We start from the raw sequence: 13,294 nt of genomic DNA on the forward strand, positions 1-13,294 counted from the left end.
GACACTAAATGTAAGGTTTTAGGACACTTAATTTACAATTAAATGAAAATGATTTATAGTTTAAATTATAGTAAGTGCAATTAATTGAACTTTAGAGTGCTTTTTTTGACCGATTGTAATTTTATCTTTTTTTATTTTTTATCTCATATTAACTTCAAATGTAAAATGAAATTACAGTTCAAATTTTAATCAAATACTTTACATTAGTGCTTAATGTTAGTCAATACATCAAAATAAGTGTACTTCTTTAAAGCATTGCGAAAGATTAAAACAATTATTTATAATGTACTGTAAAGTAAAACTTTACATTTTACATTGTTACAAAGTGCACTTTTTAAAAGTGTACTTAAGTGTGTTAAGTAACAGTCATGAATGTGGACTCTCTTTAAGTACACTTAAGGTGTCTTTTATTTCATTAATATATTATGTCTTTAAAAAAAAAAAAATCTTTTACCATTTGAAGTACACAGAAAGTCCACATTCAGTACAATTAAGTGCACTTCTTTTTCACAAGGGTGAGCAAGGACCTCTGAATATGAACAAAACCGAATATGATAAAAAAGGTAGTAGGTTTTTACAGATTATAAATCAGATTTATTGACATTTAGAATTTTACCATTCTGAGTCAGCTCAGAAAGTACCAAAATCAAAAGCATCTGTGGTCATAAATGGCGTTTAACTAGGCAGCTAGGGATACATTCGGAATGGAATATTTGCACACTGCTTATACTTTGCGGTAAACACTGTAAATAGCCTTCTATTTTTAGTGGACGAGAGTTCATAGTAAAACATTTCAAATAGTAGTATGTATGCATGTTGAATTGTTGAATTCTACACAAAAAAAAAACACTTTTTAAATGCCACAATTGCACAGAAAAAACTGTGTAATACAAAATACAGTGAGTCTGAAAGGTGCAGCCAAATGATCTAATAAGCCTTGTCCTCTTTAAAAGCATGAAATCTGATCATGTAATAATGCCATTTTGGGAGGTGCTTTATCTTGCGTGTTCACACTAGATTTACACAATACAGTCACTAGTGCCAGAGCCAAACTGAGCTGACTTCTCTCCTATCTTTATATATGATCACGGTCTTTGTAATCAGTTCTTGATGGTAAGATATCACCGCATTCTGATGTTCATGCTCTTTGTCGCGGTCTCTATCTCTGGATTTCTCTTTCTCCCCTCCAGTCCTCTGAATAACATGATTAGTTAGGTTACAGACTCATTCTAACAATAATGAGGCACAGTGTTTTCTTATCTGATCAGGAAAGAGTGTTTTTGTCTTCTCTGAACAGTTTTGAGCCTCTGTATGCCAAGGCAATAGACACAGATTATCTAGAATTGATGGTTAATTTGTGTCATATCTGGCACCTTTGGATTTGGATTCGGATCTGGCAACTATTTTAGTGGATGCCTCACCTCATAAGCTTCTAAAAAAATTGTATAGTAAAAAGAGAAGTATTGTGAAAAATTAGTGTCAGACCACACTTTCTTTTGTTTCATGACCCTTCCAACCTGCTAGATCCATCACTAGTCCTTGTTCCTGGACCTGATAATTTATGAATTAAAGCATTGCATGGAATGACTTCCAACATCTCAAATTGAATTAGCATCTACAGTTAAAACTTCTCAATAATATTGCAGCGGAAGAAGGAAGGTCAAAAAAAAGTGAGAGATGAACGAAAGGAGGCAGATTCTGTCCGACGCCTCTCAGAAGAAGGCAGGATGGAGTGAGGGATTTTAATGAAAGTGTAGTGGATTAGAGAAATCCCTGGAACAATATGAAATCATTACAGCCGCAGTCGACATCAAAGTCCCACTGATTGAGCCCCCCAAAGCCTTTTCACACAGGGAGCGGGAACACGGCGGAGAACATGTAAACCAGAGAGCGGCTGACCACTGTGCTCACAGCCAACTGGAAGAGAGTGAGAGAGAGAGTGAGAGTGAGAGAGAGTGAGAGAGAGGAGAGAGAGAGAGAGAGAGAGAGAGAGAGAGAGAGAGAGAGAGAGAGAGAGAGAGAGAGAGAGAGAGAGAGAGAGAGAGAGAGAGAGAGAGAGAGAGAGAGAGAGAGAGAGAGAGAGAGAGAGAGAGAGAGAGAGAGAGAGAGAGAGAGAGAGAGAGAGAGAGAGAGAGAGAGAGAGATAGAGAGAGAGAGAGAGAGAGAGAGGGAGGTACGGATTCCAGACTTCTGACATTTAGAGGGACCATCATGGGATATGAACTGAATCTAACTGAGGGTATTCATCATCTTACATGGCCTCCTTATTTTCAGATTGTTTATGCAGATTTTCTCAACTCAGTACAAGAATTTTCTGAGTTCAGTACAAGCCTAAACTCATTGACAGCATCTGTGGCAAACTGTTGATCACCATGTAAAATCATTTCAAGTCGTCCATCAAAAACAACCATAAATCGCATTTACTGTAATGCACTTACAATTTCCCAAAAACCCCAAAAGGGACATATTGAGGGAAAAAAAATTAGATGAGGAAAAATTATTTGAATGCTTTTGCATTCTATTGCAAATGGTTTTGCGCTCCCCGAGAAACTTTGCGTTTGGTCGCAAAGAGCTCAAAAGGTTTTGCGCGGGAATGCAAAGTTTCTCGGGGGAACACAAAACATTTGGGAGAGAAAAGCATTGCCTTATTATTGTTCCTCGCATCTCATATTTAGTTTTTCCACCACCTTGTCCCTTTAGGAGCTCCATATACAATGAAGGTCTATGGGGCAAGACATTTCATTTCACCCAAATACACATTGTTTGAAGTACAGCCGCAAGACTTAGACATTATACATGTTAACATGAGACTAGAGTGATACAAATTACTTACAGAACAAGGAAAAAAAATTCTGAACCACCCTTAATATTTTTCTTTTCGGAGTGTCTGTTTACACTAAGTGCAAATAGCCCGCCTTGTTGGCAGAGGCTATTTACACCACCCACTGACATCTGGTTGGGCCAGACAAAATTACAGAAGACGTTAGATTGTAAACAGTAGCAATAGAGTAGGGGTAAGGCGAGTGGCAGAAAGTTTTGACACAAATCGAGTTCGAATCCTCCTTTTGCCGAACTCGCTCTGCTCCCTTTTCCCATCACATATCAGACCGGAAAGGCATTCATTTTCAATAAAAATTAAGAAAATATTTAAAATAAATAAATAAAGTGTCTAATGCGTGATTATTAATAAAGTGTTTATCGGCTAGGGGTACGTTTAGGGAGGGCTTTCTTGACGCAATAAGGTGGCATCCATTTAATCATTTTAATAAATATAATTATTTACGCTATATATTATTATTGCATGAAAATGCTGCTATTTTCACTTAGTGTAGGCCTAAATAGAATATATTGCTATTTAAACAGTGTAAATAGCATCTGTCACTAAGAAAATATACTATTTTCACTTAGTGTAAATAGCCTCTGCCTTTTCTTTTTCATTAATCTGTTTCACTTGGATGTACGTCACAATATTGAAGAAAATATCTGCCATTACTTCTGTTATATTGTGACTTTAAACCATCCTTCCCAATAAACAAAATTGTATTGTTTTTTTTTCCAACCAAGGGATGAGTCAAAATTATTTTCTGAGGTAGTCTAAAATAGAAATAGAAATAGAAATAACTCACATAAAACATACATGACCTTTCTGTAGGATAGCATTCACTTCAAAAATCATCCCGAGCCGGGAGATCTTTGACTGTCTGACAAAAGTTTCTGGCTCCTCTTGACCCCTCCTCAAACGGACACAATGTGGCTCATTCATTGTCTGTACGATACGCCTGTCCCTCCTTATGCCTGGAGGAGGAGTGTGGGGGATGGAGCTGTCAGTTGAATTAAAATACCACGTAATAATAATAATAATAATATAAATAATGACATTGATAAAAGGGCTAATCTACACAAAACAAAACAGCGTGTTCCTCCCTGATTGTGTGGGTTGTTGCGGTATTCAATTAGGCCATTTTCACTGGCATATTAATCATCTTTTCAACAAACAAGCCGGCGTTAATTAAAGCGGAGCGCGAGGATAAAGACGTGTTGCTGGATCATCACTCCGTTTATCAGCCGCGCGCACACACACCCCGCCGTTTAGCAAATCCCGTGCAACGCTGCGAGGGGAATTTCAATGCTCTCTGGTTTGGAGCTGGTTTTTGGGAGGGGAGGAGGTGGATTTTGCGAGTTTCAAATACAGAGACTGTCAATGTGAAGCCCTCTGCCCTTCACCGCTGGGAGATGAATTTATTCGTCAGTTTTATTTCAGCTAAAAAAAAGAGCCCGGAGAGTAAATCGCTTTAGCCTGAAACACGCGCAAGAGGAAGTCAAAACTCTGTGCTTCCCTTTTTAGGGCCTCGACGGGGAAGATAGTCAGACAGACACCTTTGAATGGGGTTTAATATGACGAATGAATGGGATGTTTGGCTGACATCAGACTGATATTAATGCACATATTAGCCTGCTCCCAAATGCACATGCTGTTCCATACTAAAAAATGTCAATACTTTTACCAAAATGTCCATCCTAATACCCATATTTATTGTTAGATTTACAGTTACATTGACATTTATCCATTTACTTTTATCTATTGGTCAAATAATATGGTAATGTACACATACAGTGCCCAGTGGTATTTGTTGATTGCAAATAAGCCGTATACAAAATTATGGAGATTAAACATACGCATATTTTACACTATTTTATAAATGTATTATAGTTTAATATTATGTTTTAGGCTTTACTGGGCATGTTCATGAAACACAAGCAGAACAAATTTCTGAGTAAATCATTTGTAAAACTATGCTTATTGTCACATTCAGTTCATCATGACAAATTACACAATCATTTACACAAAAATCTGTTTCATAAATGAGACCCATTGTGTTTTATCCGTCATATTCTTAAATGAACTGAGTATAACCTGCATTCACTGTGTGTCCAGGGCAGACTTTCTGTTTGAACCCTACTCATTCACGTAGTGCACTTTGCCTCTGACATCTCAGCCTGCGAAGGACTACATCACACAATCATGCCACACTCCCACAATCCTTTTCTTCTCTGGCTGCTTGACTCGAAGCACACTCAAACAGCCTGCTACACCACACTGAGATCTTTCTCATTCTCTCACGCATTCTCTCTTGCCCTTTTACCGTCTCTCTCTCCAGGAACTCGTGGCAGAGAGAGAGAGAGGAGAGAAGTCAAAAACCCGCGACAATGTGCCAGAGAAATATCAGAGTGGCTTTTTTTTTCACTCGTCACCCAAGCCAAAGATGGGCCGTCTCCAAATCCTGCTGCCCTATCAGACAAATTAAAGTAAATCAAGCATGAAATGAAGCAGGAGAGCCCGGAGATAAGGTCCCTTTAAGTCCCTCACAGATTAGACCACTGAGAGAGAGAGAGAGAGATGGAAGAGAGGGACAGTATGGAAGGAGAGAGGTGCAGAAAAGGGCGGTTTGCTGGTTTCTCTGTGGCAGACAGAGCTTTTGATTAGTTCACTTTGGCCCTGATGTAGAAGAACAGTGGATATATTCCCTCAGTCAATTTTTTTTTTTGATAATGACTTTTGTTTATTTTAGTACTCCAATGTTCCCAAAGTGCTTTGGACTGTGACTACATTTTTGAGATTAAATGAAGTTCTTTGTGAGTGTTCTAATGTTCATTTGATGTATTGAAGTGGAACGGTACAAAAAGTATTTTGAAAGAAAAATATATTTTCTGCAATTTTAATATGGATTTTCTCAACCATTGGATTTAATTATAAGTCTGTTTTAAAGTTAACATGGAATAAAAATTGACCCTTTTTTATTTTCTAAATACACATTGCTGTTGTTATTCTGAATGTTTTGTGCACATTATTGCAAAGTTAAACAATATTTTTAATCTTTTGTCACAATGTAATAACTTGCTCCACCTCTAAGACAACTTTCCTTTTTGGTTTATGTCAAAAATCTTTATACTTCACCTCATTAACCATCTGACTTCCTAAAGAAGGTGTGTGTATGTGTGTATGTATGTGTGTGTGTGTGTGTGTGTGTGTGTGAGTGTGTATACAGAATGTGTTTGTACAATAGAAGTCAATGGGAACAGAAACTATTGGCTCTCTTTAAACCTTCACAAATCTACTTGCAGTTTCATGTTAACTTGAAATTTACAGTCTCAAATTTATAATTTACTCACCATCATGTTGCTCTAAACCCATATAACTTCCTTTCTTCCAAAAATAAACAATATATTTCACAGAATGTTCATTCTGCTGAGGAAAATGCATACTCTAAAAGTTGTTTTGCTTCAATGTTATTTGATAAAAATCTTCCGGTTTACCGCAGCTCTTTTATTATTTAATTGTTTTATATATTTCATTGTGTATATATTTACTTATTTAAATATATATATATATATATATATATATATATATATATATATATATATATATATATATATATATATATATATATATATATATATATATATATATATATATATATATATATATATATATATATATATATATATATATATATATATATATATATATATATATATATATATATATATATATATATATATATATAAAAAGCATTTCTGAGTCACTGGTGCCTTCAGTAGTTAAATACATCCATTAATCCAGAGAGGGGATGGGTGTAAAGGCTTAACCCTGATCTCCTGAATACACTGCCTCAAGATTCTTTTTATTTATCAATCCATCTGCCGGCATTTCGCATCTCCTCCTGAAACTGGATAATTTAACACGCTTCTGCACTGTTCATATCAAAACTTTCAGCAGAAAGAGGCTTAATCCACCTTATCTGAAGCCCTGTCAAAGCAGTGAGCGAAAGCCTAATCAAAGAGACAGGCAGGGTCACCCAGGAGAGGGTCCGATGGATGGGGTGTATGATTTCTAATTGAGATCCTATGTGCTCATACTGGGGCTTAGTCTACTCATGGAGTGATGTGGTGTGGTCTTTTGGTTAAAGATCTGGGCTGGTAACTGTAAAAAATGTAGGTTTGAACCTGATGAACTTTCAGATTGTGCCCTTGAGCAAGGCTTGAAACCCCAGGTTACCACAGTTGGGTTGTGCCTGTAGTTGAAATGCACATACAATACATTACATCATGTTATATTACTACCTGCTGTCCTGTACACTACAATATTTTTTTTGGGTCAAAAGTGACACATTTGAATTAGTGTTTCCACAAAAAACATCTGTTTTCATCATTGATAATGAGAAAAAAAAAAAAATAACAACAGCATATTGGAATGATTTCTGAAGGGTCATGTGACACTGAAGACTGGAGTAATGATGCTGAAAATTCAGCTTTGCCATCACAGGAATTAAATGCATATTAAGATATATTAGAAATAGAAAACAGTTATTTTAAATTGTAAAAATATTTAACAATATTTCTGTTTTTACTGTATTTTTTGTCAAATAAAGTCAGCCTTGGTGAGCACGAGAAATCTTATTAACCCCAAACTTTTGAACAGTATTGTACTTGTAGACGTTTTTAGTGTAAGATAAGTTAGAATCAGGCTGAACTATTTTTTGTTATGTCTTCTACAGGGGAGCTGAAAATGGTTGGTGAAGGAGGAGAGAGAAGGATTTTATCTTGTCAGGCACTGCTACTGGGCACCACGTGGGGTCCTTTCCCTGGGAAGATTGAGGTGGCCACAGGAGGAAGCGACAAGGTGGGTGTTGTTTGTTTTGCTTGTTTGCAAAAATGTGGACATGATTTCGGGACAGTTCTTTCTAATTAGTTCATAATTCAGAGAAACGTTTAGCCTAGTTGACCGTTTTTTTACTTTTTCACTTACCAACTATGAAGCTTTTTTGATGCCTTTTTTTATGCTTGCAACAAAATGAAAATAAAACATAACACATTAGGTGTACAGAGTGATGTAGTTGTCTGTTTAGACTTTTAGCAAAAGGGTGTTTAACTTCACTTTTATCAGTATTCTTTATCTTCAAAAGAGAACTTGCAAACTACATTATACAATCAACCTTCACAATAAATGTGTTATGATGACCTACACCAGTTTACATCCATCATGATTCTTTAATAACACACCCTAAAATTATGCACCCATATTTTTTTATAACTATTGTTGTGGTGTTTGTTCTGGTGCATTCATCTTATAAAATACCACCATCATCACATGACTTAACATAAGTCTGTACTATTGTGATTTTGTTTTGTCCACATCATTTTTACTTGGTATACAGTCTTAGTGAATTGTGGGCAATTACAGGAAGACTATAGACATAGAGACCAGATGGCCAGATTGAAAAGAGACCAAGGGAGTGAAGTTTAATCATTTAAAAGGTTTTTGTGTCCATTTTGTATTTTGAGGCCTTGGAGAAGGTGGTGTTGTGTTTTGGAGTGTACGAGAGAGAGAGCGAGTGTGTGTGTCACGGGTAATCTGTGCCCGTGGCAGGTTTACCCTGTGAAGCGGACTGGTATCGCAGGCCCATTGTTGTTGCTCCTGTCAGAGTGGGGAGAGGCCGATGGAGGCCTGTGCTGGCCTGATAAGGGGAAAGAGGATTCAGCGGAGAGAGAGAGACAGGCAGAAAGAGAAAGAAATGACTCAAGGAGAGTGGAGTGCTGTGTAGACTCTGTCTTTTTCATGAAGTATTCCCACACAGTCAGATCTGCACAAACCTCTCTCTCTTTTTGCGGCTCCATTCTGAGGGTGAGTCTTTAAAAAGAGACACTATGCGTACTGTAAGTGAGTAAACAGGTCGCAGGTGGAAGGTAAGCAAAGTCTGAAAAATGTTTGTTTGGTTCTCACATGTTTTTACTGGTGTTTAGTAAGACAAGGCAGACGTCACTGTTACTATCGCTCATACTTTAGGTTTGTGATCTCAAACCTCTATCCGTGAGTATTAAAGTTCTGTGCATAACTCAACTTGCACTGAAATGAGCACCTGGGACCAGTGCCAGTCCTATATTTCTGGAGGCCCTAAGCAAAACATTTTCCGGGGGCCCCTGTCAGTTCATAAAAATCCTAAAATGACACCCAACCCCCTAATCAGTTCTTTCAGAGCAGTTTCACTGTCAACAAATAACATTGAGTTAAAATGTTCTGTAATACAATAAAACAAATTAAAAACAATTGGACAAATACAACAGAAAAAGAGACATGAATGAAATGAACAATTTAATCTACTACTAATAACAGCCAAAAAATAAAGTATAAATAAAACATTGCATTGTCTTTACTGTATGAATTAAATATACATTGATTCTTATTAAAGTTACTAATGTTTTTCAGTGAAGTTTCTTTTGTTGTTTGATTAACATGAAATGACAGAGAGAGCAGCAGCTTTATTTAGGCTGCTATCACTTTAAGACCAAATGTACAGCCCTAGTAGACTGACAAGCATTCAATTACTTTCTCAGCTGTTTATGTTCACTAAAGACACAACTGAATGTGTTTTTTCTAAAAAGTTCCCATGACAGACAATTTGACATCTTTTTTGCATGTATTTGTCCATTTAAGCGCACACCCGAAAGCCCAAAGTAGCCTGTACTTGTCTGTGCTTCTCTCCATCTTGAATCGCATGGACAGAAAGCCACCTGTTGTTGAACAGCATCTCTTTTGCAGCTCAATACACTTTTAAACGTAACGTTACATGATTCGACTGATTTGGATGTTACCTATGGGTGACAGCGCTCCACTTTAAAGGAATGGAACGTGGCATTATGTTTTAATTGTTGGAAGCCAAAATAAAAGATGAAACTAAAAACAGTCTTAAATCATTCTTGAGAGCAAGGGTTGGATCGGGGGGACCTACGCAACTTGCGTACTTTGCATGTAGGGAGGACCGGCACTGCCTGGGACATCTAGAGACCAGAATATCATAGAGACATGAGGGTGAGCTAAGTAACCATACAGCAACCACCTAGCACAATCTTAACACAATTCTTACAATTCTTAACCATGGGACCGGGGCCCACTACCGGGGCCTCAGCAAACTTCCAAGGGTGCAGGGTCAGGGGTGACTGAGGTCAGGGGTGTCCAAACTTTGTACTGAAGAGCCATTGTCCTGCAACTTGCCTCAACACACCTGCCTGGAAGTATCTACCTGGGAGTTCAGGTGTGTTTAATTGGGGTTAGAGCTACACTTTGCAGGACAGTGGCCCTCCAGGAGCAGGATTGGACAACCCTGACTGACTATGAAAAAAAATACTATGGAAGACAATTACAAAAGACTTGTTGCATTCCAAGTCTTCTGATCTTTATGTGAGTGAAACTAAGTTTTAATTGCTGAAAATTATCCCGCTCCATGACTGCAGTCTCTCGTTCAAAAGATAAAGATATTCAGATATTGGTGTCAATCAACTGTTTGGTTACCGACATTCTAAAAAATATCTTCATACATGTTTGGAACTTGAGGATGAGTAAATGATGAACTACCCCTTTAAGTTGATTTAAGGGGTCCCTGTATTTTGATTTAGTTTGGCATACATGTCTACATTTACATGCAGGGACCCCAAGCAAAGCCCCATGTCATCAATTTGTAGTAATTTCAGATTAAGCCATCACAGTCCTTTGAGGTGAAGTGGATATGATCTCTGCTACCTGTAGGGATCAGGAGACATCCAGCTTTAAAACAGCATCATCCCTTTATATCCCTATGGGGGGAGGAAAGGAAACCAAATGCTTTCCAGACTCTCAGACTGTTATCACTGTGCTTATCTCTCCAGGAGCACACGCTCCCTCTCTCTCGGGCCAAATCTGCATTTTTGCTGAATCGTATCATCTTCCTGCCGACTGGTCAATCCCAGACAGGGCTGGCAGGGCTTTGTCTTATGGCCTATTAGAAATAGAGAGGCAGACACAAAAAGGAAATATACACTTGTGAAAAAGAAGCATACTTTTATTTTTTCAAAAACTGAAGCCTGATTAAGTGCGTTTAGTGTCACTATAAGACCTTAAAGGTATCCCTAGGCATCGCTGAATCTACAATCTAGGAAACCAATTGCCACCCTAACTCTAAACCTAACCACTTCTGAACAACATAAAACATGTAACAGGCAGATAAAAGTACACAGGTACTGTTGCAAAACCTAACTATTAAGAACAGTATAAAAGTATTACAAAAGACTTATTGCATTCCAAGTCTTCTGATCTTTATGCGAGTGAAACTTTTTTTTTTTTTAATTGCTGAAAATGATCCCGCTCCATGAACGCAGTCTCTCATTCAAAAGATAGAGATATTCAGAAGATAAATCCAAACTTCAGAATGACACAGTCGGTCATTGAGATCGCCACAAGACTGATGAGATCCAGTAGTCAAAGCTGACGTAGTGCTTCTTTAGGTGGCAATTTTTGAATGTGTTTGTGATTTGAGAGTTGGATGGAGATAGCGATCGCTTTTGGGTCTGTTTCTAACAGAAAGCAATCATTGGGCCCTATTTTAACGATCTAAGCGCATGGTCTGAAACGCAGTGCGCAGGAGCACTTCGGGCGTGTCTGAATCCACTTTTGCTAGTTTAATGACGGAAAAAGTGGTTGGCCAGGCGCCAGGCGTCCAAAAGGGTTGGACCTACCTAGTGATGAGTCATGGGTGAGTTTTGGGCATAATGTGCCATAAACCAATCAGAGTGTTATCTCCGATTCCCTTTAAAAGCCAGTTGCACTCGCACCATGGCGGATTCGCTATTTACAAGGCGGAATATAGACACCCTCAACCTGATGAGTCATTTTAAATAGATGTGTGTATTGCCATGATTGGTCATAATATAATTAGCCAATTTTTATTCGTCATTACTGCAAATAGGTAATTTTGATACAAGCAATGACTATCCATTATGACATGTAGGCATTTTTATCCTTATGTACACAATAATAATCTTTTACATTGTAATTCTTTTATTTTTAATATTTGGTATGTTTGTGTGCTGCTGTGTGTGTAACAAGCAGTGTACACGCGTTGTGCACCCATCTATAGGCGCATATTACTAACTCGCCCTTTAAATAACAAAAAAATACTGCGGCATTGACTTTAGTTCAGGTTTTTGTTGGTCAATGGCACAGACTTTTCAGTTGCCTCAAAATAGCAACTCGCCAACAATGCGCCTGAACACAGCAGACCAGCACTGCCATGGGCGAACAGATGGGCACGAGTGCATTTACTATTTAAACAACGTGGGCACTGGATGTGAAAATGATAACTGTTGGGTTGGAAAAAACACTTTCGTTGCGCCGGGTGTATGATAGGGCCCATTTAGTCTCAGAAGACTTAGAATATTTGAAATTTTTGAATAAATTGCGACTGCACTTGTATCTGTGTTTTATATAGTAAAATTGTTAGGTTTAGGGGTTGGGTTAGGTGCTCAAAACTGTCAAAATAGTGTAAATAAAATTATGATGTATTTTTAAATAATACCTCAACATATGTCATAATGGCTCAATTTACAATAAAAGTGCTTTTGACCCACTTAAGTAGGACTTTGAAATATGGTTCAAGGGATAGTTCACCCAAAAATTTTAATTAGCCCATGATTTACTCACCCTCAAGTCATCCTAGGTGTATGTGACATTCTAATCCAGGCTAATCCAAGCATTATAATTGCAGTAATAGTTGCTCTATTTTTGAAGTCCATAAAAAATGCACCTGTCCATCGAATAACGTGGTCCACACGGCTCCGGGGTGTTAATAAAGCCCTTCTGAAGCAAATCGATGTGTTTGTGTAAGAAAAATATCCATATTTAAAACTGTATCAAGTAAAGTTCCAGGCAGCCGATTGCCTTCTGTGGAAAAGTGTTGAAAGTTGAAAGTGAAACTCAAGATGTGTACGTGACGTCATGACGAGTGTACCTGGTCGCGTTAGTCTTTCGATCGGCAGGGGACCTTTCAACACTTTTTCGATAAATTGAACATGGAAGGCAGTCGGCCAAAACTTTACTTTATAAAGTTTTAAATGCGGATAATTTTCTTACACAAACGCATCAATTCGCTTCAGAAGACCTTTATTAACACCCCGGAGCCGCGTGGACCACGTTATTTGACGGACAGATGCATTTTTTATGGATTTCAAAAACAGAGCAACTATTACTGCAATTATAATGCTTGGATTAGCCTGGACTTTTGTAATATAACTCAGATTGTATTCGTCTGAAAGAAGAATGTCAAATACACCTAGGATGACTTGAGGGTGAGTAAACCAACTAATTTTCATTTTTGGGTGAACTAACCGTTTAAAGTGCACTGCTCAATGTATACTGACAAGCATTTATGGTAAACTAAAATATATTCCATCCATCCATCCATCATCTTCCGCTTATCCGGGGCCG

The 13,294-nt window shown here is 37.7% G+C and overlaps 1 protein-coding gene across 1 annotated transcript in view; it reads left to right on the plus strand.

The window, feature by feature from the left end:
* zfpm2b (zinc finger protein, FOG family member 2b) overlaps positions 1-13,294 on the plus strand; it is a 58,769-nt gene that overhangs the window by 17,630 nt on the left and 27,845 nt on the right. Inside the window, exon 4 of the mRNA XM_079829521.1 lies at positions 7,557-7,681. Coding sequence (XP_079685647.1) covers positions 7,557-7,681 — 125 coding nt within the window. The remainder of the gene's footprint in view (positions 1-7,556; positions 7,682-13,294) is intronic.

This window comes from Gobio gobio (assembly GCF_949357685.1).
Source record: "Gobio gobio genome assembly, chromosome: 11".
NCBI lineage: Eukaryota > Metazoa > Chordata > Actinopteri > Cypriniformes > Gobionidae > Gobio > Gobio gobio.